Source organism: Anolis carolinensis, chromosome 1, assembly GCF_035594765.1.
Source record: "Anolis carolinensis isolate JA03-04 chromosome 1, rAnoCar3.1.pri, whole genome shotgun sequence".
Classification (NCBI taxonomy): Eukaryota; Metazoa; Chordata; class Lepidosauria; order Squamata; family Dactyloidae; genus Anolis; species Anolis carolinensis.
In genome coordinates, this window is record NC_085841.1 from 32,095,088 (window position 1) to 32,105,140 (window position 10,053).

Below are 10,053 nucleotides of genomic sequence, written 5' to 3' on the forward strand. Positions count from 1 at the left end.
GGGTGAAGAATCCTTAGCCTTCCTGCAGTTTCAGCCCAGTCCCTTAGGCTTCCCTCAAAGGTCATGCCTTGATCATCGTGCCCTGGACACTTATAATTTTTGTACCAGGTTTTCCCCACATTTCCTATGTACTAATCTGTTTGAGAAAGGTTGTTACCATTGAGGATACAGAATAGAAGCCACTCTTTCAGCGAATTGATCAACACCTTGATAGATATTATGGAGTTGACCTGAATCTGTGTTTACTGCACCCCTTTTCTTTTGTAATGAAGACAAGGAACAAGAACTGATTTGTTGAATTCTTCAAAGAGGCATTTTTCTCAAAAGGCACAAACATAGAAGATATTAAAAACCACATTAAAATATCCTCCCAAAAGAGATTAGATTAGCCTTTACCCTTCAATCTTTCCATTCCAACCTGAAAACATGATTGTTCAAACACACTTTTGGCCTTGAGTAGGCTCAATGGGCCCATATGAAGTTGGCACTTGGCACTTTATGAACTGATGGCTGTTAGTTTTAACTACTGTTGCTTTCAAATGGTATTATTTTGATTTTAAGCTATATGTGTTGACAGGGGCTGTTGTTATAATTTTACGTGACTTATTTTATACTTCTGTATTGTTTTCACCTATTGTATGTTATATGTGCACCCTAGAGTACCTTGTAAGCCACCCTGGGTCCCTTCAGGGAGATGGTGGTGGGATATAAATAAAGTTTTATTATTATTATTTGCATACATTGACTATTCAGTGTACCAGATAAATTCAGTTATCATTTAAAATCTAATGAGTAAGCTAATATGGCCACACCATGGCCAGAGTGTACAGTTTAATGGGGCCATTAGGGCTGAAGGAGGACCACAATGATTAAGGGCAAGATCACACACAAAGCAACTGTGGAACCAGAACATTAGAAGATGGCTTTAACAAATTACAAATAGCCATTTATTTATACTCTGATTCTTCACTAACTTTCATAACTAGCCAAGACCAAATCTCAGCCACAAAGAGGGAGTTTTGAGTTTCATTGTTTTTGTTTCTGCACATGGTAAATTGTCACAAGAACACTTGTAGGGACATGGGTAAACAAACATATTAATATGTGGACAAAATGTCCTACAAACCTTCAAGACAACTGACTTCTCCCCTCCTCAAACTCCCATTCTCTTCCTCTGCTAATTATATCTTATGAATCCAGTACCCTCTAAACCCAGATGTTTATATTTTAATACCTACATTCTGTGGTTCAACTTTACAAAGCTAGTTAACACATGTTTTAAAAGTTATTGTACTATATATAACAGCCTTGCCTAAGAGAATAGAGGTCTGCCACATTTAGAAAATGCAGGTGCTATGTAAGCCCCCTTTTGAAAGCAAGAACTTAGCTCAGTTTCCTTTGAAGATCCAGAGACTTGAAACTGAAAACTTTTATTAATGCCATTGTCTCCTTGTATCAGCAGGTTCCAGAGAGATTCCTGGAAGTGGCTCAGATCACATTACGAGAGTTTTTCAATGCCATTATCGCAGGCAAAGATGTTGATCCTTCCTGGAAGAAGGCCATATACAAGGTCATCTGTAAGCTGGACAGTGAAGTTCCTGAGATTTTCAAATCCCCAAACTGCCTCCAAGAGCTTCTCCATGAGTAGAAATTTTAACCACTATTTATGAATGTATAAAAAAGTAGCAGAACCCCCTTTTTGATGCCCAAGTTGTGTGTGCCTGTGTGCGTGTGTGTATGTCTATATTCATTTCATATACATATAATATATGTATATGGAATCAGATCATAATCCCTCATGGTTTTTTCTTACTTAGAGCAGTAAAAAGTGGATAATTATTTTAACTCCAGCCTTTGTTTTACTTTTATCCATGACTTAACATTTCACAGGGGGAGGAATATTTTACTTCGCCCCATCCCATTACCCCTGCATCCCTGGGAGAAGAATTTTTTTCAGTGTGCACAAGTCTGTTTTAGCAAGCTTAGGACCATTTTACTCTAACATTGCAGTGCAGTTCTACAGACCACAGTTTCCAAAGTCTTCTTTCAAGCATATGTGATCATTCTAGTTATTCAAACAAAATTAAAATCCACATTAGTCTTTAACCTTTTAATTTTCAAGGACACATGTATAACCTGAATTCCCCCCCCCCCCTCCTTTTCAGTGTCTTGTATGCTGCTGCAAACATACTGGTATTTAACAATGCCATGAGCCATGTCTCTACCTTAATCCTGGGAACCACTATCTCCACATTTTGGAAAGGCTGGGAAGGAAGGAGGCGATGTATGTGTGTGTTAGGAACCATTACAAGCTAGAAATTTATTTATTCTGGATTTGGCCCAGACTCTAACGAAGTCTTGATCCAAATTAGATCAAGGCAGTAAGATTGGAAACCCAAAATCTAGAAATTGGGATGCCCTTTAGAAGTTCACCACATCACTGCTTACCTTCCTTCTGCCCTTTCAAGAAAAGTATACTGCAAGTCCAGTCCTTTTGCTACATATTCCCCCTATGGCCGTTTTTCTGTCAACCAACTTGTTCAACTTAGAAAAAAGAAGGAAAAAGAAAAAGCGAATTGCTTCTCTTGAAGACCTCTGGGGTAGCACTCATTTTAAATTGGTTATAGGGCCTCCATTGAGTGCTTAACATCAAAATTACACTTTCCCCCCAAAAACATAGTACTGGACTTCCAGTTACTTCCAATTTTCTTTCCGGGAGGGATATTTGGGCAGCCTATTTCCAGCCCAGGTGCAGCCCTCAATGATCTAGTTTAAAGATCCATTTTAAATCTCATTAATTTACTGGTAGATTATGTGGTAAATCTCTCCTATTGAAATCAATGGGACTTTAAGGTTGTATCCTATGTACACATTCATGGAATTTAGTCATATTGAATGTAGTACTAGCGGACACCATTTATAGAACTCATCTACTTAGTGTTGAAATTTGGCTGGAGTGTGTTGTTACAAACTATTACACTAAATAGTCAGGTCTGGAGCCATGTTCTAAATGAAATTTGTATTAAACTATATTCTTCTCCCTTTACCCACAAGCCCTTAGGTGGTGTATATATTTGATATTTCATATTTTTACCTGGAAAACAAGTGTTTTGAATTTACCTATACTTCTGGGCAACATTGTAAGATATCTATGCTTTATTTTTAAATTACTGAGGCAAAAAATAAAAAAAAACATAAAAATGACATCATCTCAATGTACAAGAAAATTTTCTGGATAATAGAAATTGAATAGACATTTTATAAAAATATTGTTTCACGATAAAAACTAGGCACAATATAGAAAGAGAGCACAACTGTGGAGAAAATTTGGCATACTGTGTTTCATTGACGCGAATGGAACATAAGTGGTTAACCATGCTTGCTATCTTACTGGGACTTAAGCATGCTTAACTAGCTCTGAATTATGCCTATAAATCATGCAGAAACTTCATCCCTATCCCACTGGCTAGGAAAGCAGAAGCTAGCCACTTTTATTATTTCCTCAAATATAAGTGATTCATTAACAATGAATGAAACAGATTAAACAACTTCTCTTCTACAACAAAAGTTAGCAGAAAACAAAACATGAAAATAATACATTATAAAGGAAGAATGGGATTCATCCATTATTTTTTAAAATCATCTCAAAACAGCTTTTTGCAATTATCTTATGAATAACAGCCACCTAAATTAATTGAGTCCTGATCAAAATATGATTTATAAAGGTATCTGGATTAACATCAGTGTGATGCTGTGCATTTAGCTGTCCCTGAAAATGGCAGCCACGCAAATAGTTCTGTATCCCTCCATAAAATCTACTAGAATTTAGTATTGAGTGCACTTGTTGGGCAGTGTTTCCTTACCCGTGGTCAATGACATGGGTTCAGGATGTGCAAAACTAAAATATGGTAAATTCTTCTTGGTGTTGGTTACATGACTAATACACAAGGCTGCCATTTTCAGCAATGAGTGGGTATTTAGCACATAGAGGCAGCTTTAATTTTTGACATTTACAGAAACAGAATGCATGTGAATGCAGTCCAAGATGAAATTTCTCTTCAAGGTGACCAAAACCAAGTTTACTTTACAGTGCAAAATAGTAATATGACTTGTATGAGTCCATCTGAAGTGAGTTGACTCGATATTCTGCCAGAATGGGTGCCTGTTGCTAGTTTTTATGCTTTCCCCCCAGTGGTTTCCTTTTTCTTTTGGTTTTTTTTTTAAAATTGTGATGGTGTAGTGTCTAGTAGTGTTTTCTGATATGCTATGGCACTATGTATTTGTTTTCTCTGTTGTTTTTTGTACAGATGCAGTAAGAATTTATTGTTAACTGGACTAGCATTTTACATTACTGACCTTTTCCCTTTGCAATTTGATACAGACTTGATAGGCAATGCATTTGCTTTACAGTTTAGCAGGTTATTTTTTAAACAATACCCCTCCCCTTTTTTTCTTTTCCCTGGATCTTGATTTTTTAAAAATACAAAATGTATTTTGACTTTAGAGAGTGAAAGTTTACCCCAGGTGGCATTATTATAAAACAAAAAGCTGACCTAGTAATTGCAGTGATGTACAAATATTGCAGGAGAGATGGTTGAAGGTAGTTACAGTCAATAAAAGCCTTAAAACCTGATAATTAAAAAAAACCACTAAAGCAGCCAAGAATGAAATCCAGTGACCCCTTTCTGCATGCATAAACAGGTTTTCTATATGCCTGGTAGGGATTTTCTTGTTGCAAGATATTTGCTGAAGAAAGTAAGCAAGACACATCCAGAAGATATATACTATATCCAAGACCCATTTTTTTGGGGGGGGGGGGAGGTTCATGCTATAGCCTAATATACCATTGTTGATCAAGCACAGCTTATTATCCCAGGAACTAATAAAAGACCTACATTCTTACACTTCCCATTCTCAATTTTCATATTTCAGTTTGGAGCTATTCAAACTACAACTTCTTGTTATATCTGAAATGGAGAGCTGTAGTTTAATGTTTGTTTTCTACCTGAAATAATAGTTCTTGTTAAGTAAGTCACTATTAAATCAAGGTTCTGTCTTTCAGAGGTAAACTGTAGTTTAAATAGACCATGATCAAAGCACCAAAGCTGGTGCACACACAGACACACATACAAAGAGATATCTGGAGAATATTCAGTTCCAAAGCTCATTCCCAAATTAATAAAATTTGATGTATCAAATACCTAAACCAGATCTAATTGTGCATAAGCCTTTAAAAAGTATCTTGCCTGTAGCTTTTTGGGTTGCAGTTCCATCATTTTTATAAGGGTTTTTTTTTTACATAGACTGTGTCTGTGCTGTGTAGACAGTGCAGCTTACCAGCATGGGATAAAAGGCCACCATTTTCTGCAGCAACAGGCATTGCATTCAAAGCAAGCCAGGCTACTAAAGAACATAAGTTTGTATCCATCCAATTGCCAATATTAATGCCAGACATTCATTTAGTTTATGATGACCATAACATCTCCCAACGTAGGGTTTTGCTGAGAATCCATGCTCCTGAATCACTCACAATACCTTGCATGGGTTACTTTTGCCTATTTGTATCACTGCTAGTCTAGATCCATGACTAGCATAGAAAGCAGAAATATAGTTCTGCCAAAATAATGATAGCACAGTGAAACCCCATGTCCATTGGGGATACATTCTCAACCGGAACTATAATGACAGATACAACCGAATGTCATTAAATTACCCGACTACTGGCCCAAACAGTAGAGTTGCAATGAAAGACTGAGAAATTCCTAGAGAAATATTCTCTCTAAGAATATACTACCACAATGGCTTGGAAATTCACAAAATGATCTGAAGGAGTTGAAAACAAAAAATAAATTTTGGTTTGGACTTTCTTTCCTTCTTAATTTAGAACATTCCAGGTTTCACTTAAACTGAATGAAGCCTGTTTTCCAAATGTATAAGGGCTTTTGACTGAATTATGCCAGATAATTAACAATATTCAAATTAAGATACCTTTATGACCGACCATCACTTCTATGCAGAGGCTACTATTTCATTTTTTGTCACCTTGGACATTGAAAAACAAGCAAACATAACAAAAGTGGTGGCTATAGTGAAAGTGATCCACACCAATGAGCAGACCCAGCAATAAGGATGCCCACCCATCTTCCAAGCATTTCTTTTCTCAGCAAAACTATACATAGGATTGGGTCATCAAAAGCGCATGGCTGCTCTTATTGTACCAAGGCAAGTAGATATAAGGAAGTAGGTATGCAAAAGGAGCTTGTATCATGTCAGATACAGAGAAAGAAGTTGGGTAGTATATGCTTTCATGGACTAAGGCCTCATCTATATGGGCATCCAAATATGAGACATAGCCAGATAATTTCTGCTTTGGACAGGCACTGGATTCTGTGGAGGTGTTTACACACTCTACTTCCAAACAGTTGCAGAATTGATAAAGGATTATTGGCCATCCAATCAACTGAATCTACTGGACAGTCACTCTTTCCTTTGCTGTTGTTTGTCACCATGGTGACAACCATGGAGCTCCAGGGAGGTCCTAGCTGTCACCTTTGGTGATGTTAGGCAGGCAGGAGTTTTCTGGAGCTCCCTGGTCACTGCTGCAGTTGCAAATACCATCTGAGGTAGATGCCATCTTCTTTGTCCTATACCACAGGCATTGGCCTGTGTGGACAGCTAGACTGGTTTGAATTAGAACTGCTCCAGCTGTTCATACCAACCCCAGAGTGTGGGGCTCATCCTTCATTTTGAGGAAATTCTAAAACATTCCCTGACTTCTGCGAACCAGGGTAAAATCAGGTTAACTGATCACCTCAAAATAGTGGCTGGAAGTACCTGAACTTCATGTGGACATCCAGGAGTAACCTTTGCTCCAATTCAGAGTTTGTGGCCCATGCCTTAAGTCTGCTTCTTTAGATATTTAAACTTAGAAATTTTATGGTATCCTCTTATTTCTCTCAGTCTCTAAGAGGTTATAAGATCCCTTTGCATGTTTATATTCCAAAATAACACATCTAGGTCTTTGAATAAGAAAGGAGGGTTGTTTTTTTTTGTTTAAAGTTAGAGCCCCATGTTGCCATTCATCTAATCCCTAATTCATATAGTCTGCATAGAAACTGAAGGTTAGAGTGTGTGCCTAGCCTAGACTTCAAATGCACCAGCGAAAGGATGAAGTCAGTTGAATCCTTAAAACTACCAGTTTTTCTCCCTTTTACAAGTATAATTGTTCTTGTGCCTTCTGTGGCTTACAATTTTTGTCTTTTTGGACCTTTCTCTCCCACCCACTCAATTCCCGGTTATTACAGCTGCAATAAACACTAAATTCTTTTTTTTTCTCCCCTGCCCCCTTTTTCCTCAGCTGTTTGACATAATGTTAATAGCTATGCATATTTTGTGTCTTTTTTAAAGAAAAAATTGAAAAACAAACAAACAAAAAGCAGGAGAATAAGTTTTTGAAGAAGAGAATTTTTAGAACAGTTTGATAATGCAAATTATTTTTTCTGAGTCGTTTGAGCAGCATTCAATTTTGAAAAAAATTCTTGTAGAAGCCAATTTTTTGTAACAGTGGTGCAGATCTTGTGTTTTCTTAGCCTAATGAAAAGTAGTATAGAAGCAATATTTCATACGTATTATATATGTGTGTATACATATACATACATATATAACCCATATACACACAATAATATATAGATATATATATGTATATATACTGATATACACACACAATATGCGTGTGAAGTTAAAAGCTTACATTTTCCCCCAATGTAGATTAAGAACCTATTTTAAACATTTATGTTTTGTGAGATGAATGCTCTATTTGAAACTATGAAACATTTAATTCTTACTGTATCTCTGGTTGTGTAATGGGAACACTTCACATTTAATGGTTTTTAAAAGGTGAAAGATATTAGAATGTAGTAATTATTTAAGGAAGTGTTTGCCCATATATTCTTGAGGTTTGCTTTGTGCCTCTGAGTATTATTTAATTTAAAGTGTTTTAAGTTTGCAGAATCATTGTTACTGTACCAGGTATGTGGGTGAACATCTATAGTGAGGGGAACTTTTATAAAGCAATGTATGTATTCAGCTTGATGGCTTTTCTTGAATAAAAGGCATACGATTTTAATAAATACATTCTGAGAACATCTGTTAAATTTGTAAGAAACACTGCAGTTAGTTGTATAGATAGTTGAAAGCATTCATTAAAACCCAGCTCAGTACTTTTAAAAGAGAGGTCTCATCATTTGTCCAGGACTTGAGCAATCTAGTTTCTGTAAAGTTATAGGATTTTTTTTCCTGTATGCACAAATTAATTTATTGGCAAAGGGTTTTTTTTCTATCCACAGGTTGATATTAATTAAGAAGTAAAAGTGAAGATGTTGTGGCTTTAAATATAGGACTTTCACCAGCAGAACTGAAAGATATACATAGATATAAATATATATCTATAAATAAATATATAAATAAATATAAATATATATAAGAAGTGGTTTGCAAACCCCCTCAAATGAGCATTGTACATGAGAAGTAATAAAAATGGGAAAAATCCTCTTCTATTTGTCATGTGTATTATATAGTAATTATTGGTGTTTTAGTGCAAAGATTTCTTTTTGGGTATCTATTCTGTGTTTTGGAAGTTTTAAATAAGCATTGTTTTCAAAAAGCTCCCCTTCAAGAATGTAACTGGTTTATATGAGTAAGCAGTTACTGTATTGCACTTAAATGTTTGGTTGAAGGAAATGCAATTTTGTTTTCTGTAGAACTGTTGGTTGTAAACCATAGAAAAATGCTCATATAGTGAGCTGGGATAAAAACTGGTGTTTAACCTTTGCATCTTCATAGGGATCGCTTTAATGCGAGGTGGCAGCTTTAGCCATTTCTGTGATTTGGGAATGTCATTTATCTTTTCTGTTCATCAGTTGCCATCAGAAGTACTAAAACATAAAAGAAACATATAGTCAAATTCCAGTAAAATGTTCATCTTAAATTCTCCCTCCAAATTATCCAGTGTGGCATTACTAAGGAATCAATTTTATACTGCAGGGTTTTTAAATTATATTCAACCACATAAAATTGAGTTCAAAAGTTAAATTAATATACCTATTTAACTATTACATTTTAACCAGAAGAGTCAAAGGTTAAGGTATAAAACTGCTATTGTCCCAGCTGCTTCTCATATGTATATAGTTACAAAAGTGACAAAACACTGCCTTTATATTATTTAGCAATATGTTGTAAATAGCATTATTAAACTTTTTGTAATAAAACCCTTTAATTTGAAGTTAGTACAATAACAGAATTAATAAAGTCAATTTTTGATTTTTTTTAATTTTATTTTTAGCTAGAGGCAATTTCAACTGTGGAATTTTTTTGTTGTTGTTGTCTATTGTTCTGAAGACTTTGCATAATTTATTGGTTTAATTTATCCTAATTTATTTGATGGTGTACAATTTTGTATTGCCAAGGATGTACTGTAATATTAATTGATGATGTGATAAAACATGAAGACTCCCCTGTCTGTATGGAGGGAAAAAGGTGCAGTAGACAATTGATTGAGAAAAAAAGTTACAATTCTAGCTTGGCAGCTACTAAATTGAAAACGAAATCAGGAAAAATGGTTTTTGGGGGGAGGGTAGGGTGGGGTGGGGTGGGGAGGGAGGGGATCTTATTTTGTGTGTTTTAAGCTTTTGTATACTCTCCAGACCTTTACCTTTTTGCTTTGTACCACTTAAAGGATACAGTAGTTCAATTGCCTTGTGTGCCTTCCATCTTCTCTAAACTGAATGTATGTGCAGTATATATGCAAGCTTGTGCAAAATAAAATATAAATTACAAGCTCATTGCTCATGGCTTATATTTCTTTCTAAACACCTTACACTCCAAAGGAGAACCACTCGAGGGCAAGCTGCCCTAAACATCAGTCCACTAATGATGCAAACCCTCAATTACTTTTTTCTTGAACAGAGAAACATTTTAATTTTTCTCTCTGCTAAGTAAATTGTAGAAGTTAATATGTCTTTCTAAATGGTTTCTCATATCCTAGACAATTGTTGA

The 10,053-nt window shown here is 35.6% G+C and overlaps 1 protein-coding gene across 5 annotated transcripts in view; it reads left to right on the forward strand.

The window, feature by feature from the left end:
- Positions 1 to 9,839, forward strand: part of prox1 (prospero homeobox 1) — an 86,045-nt gene extending 76,206 nt beyond the window's left edge. For 3 of the 5 annotated variants that reach the window (XM_062972013.1, XM_062972025.1, XM_062972015.1), the window contains one exon: positions 1,460 to 9,839. In XM_062972013.1, the coding sequence (XP_062828083.1) occupies positions 1,460 to 1,648 (189 nt within the window). In that variant the 3' untranslated portion in view covers positions 1,649 to 9,839. The remainder of the gene's footprint in view (positions 1 to 1,459) is intronic. The other 2 variants (XM_008125842.2, XM_008125844.2) reach the window with 1 other exon arrangement.
- The last annotated feature ends 214 nt before the right edge of the window (positions 9,840 to 10,053 follow it).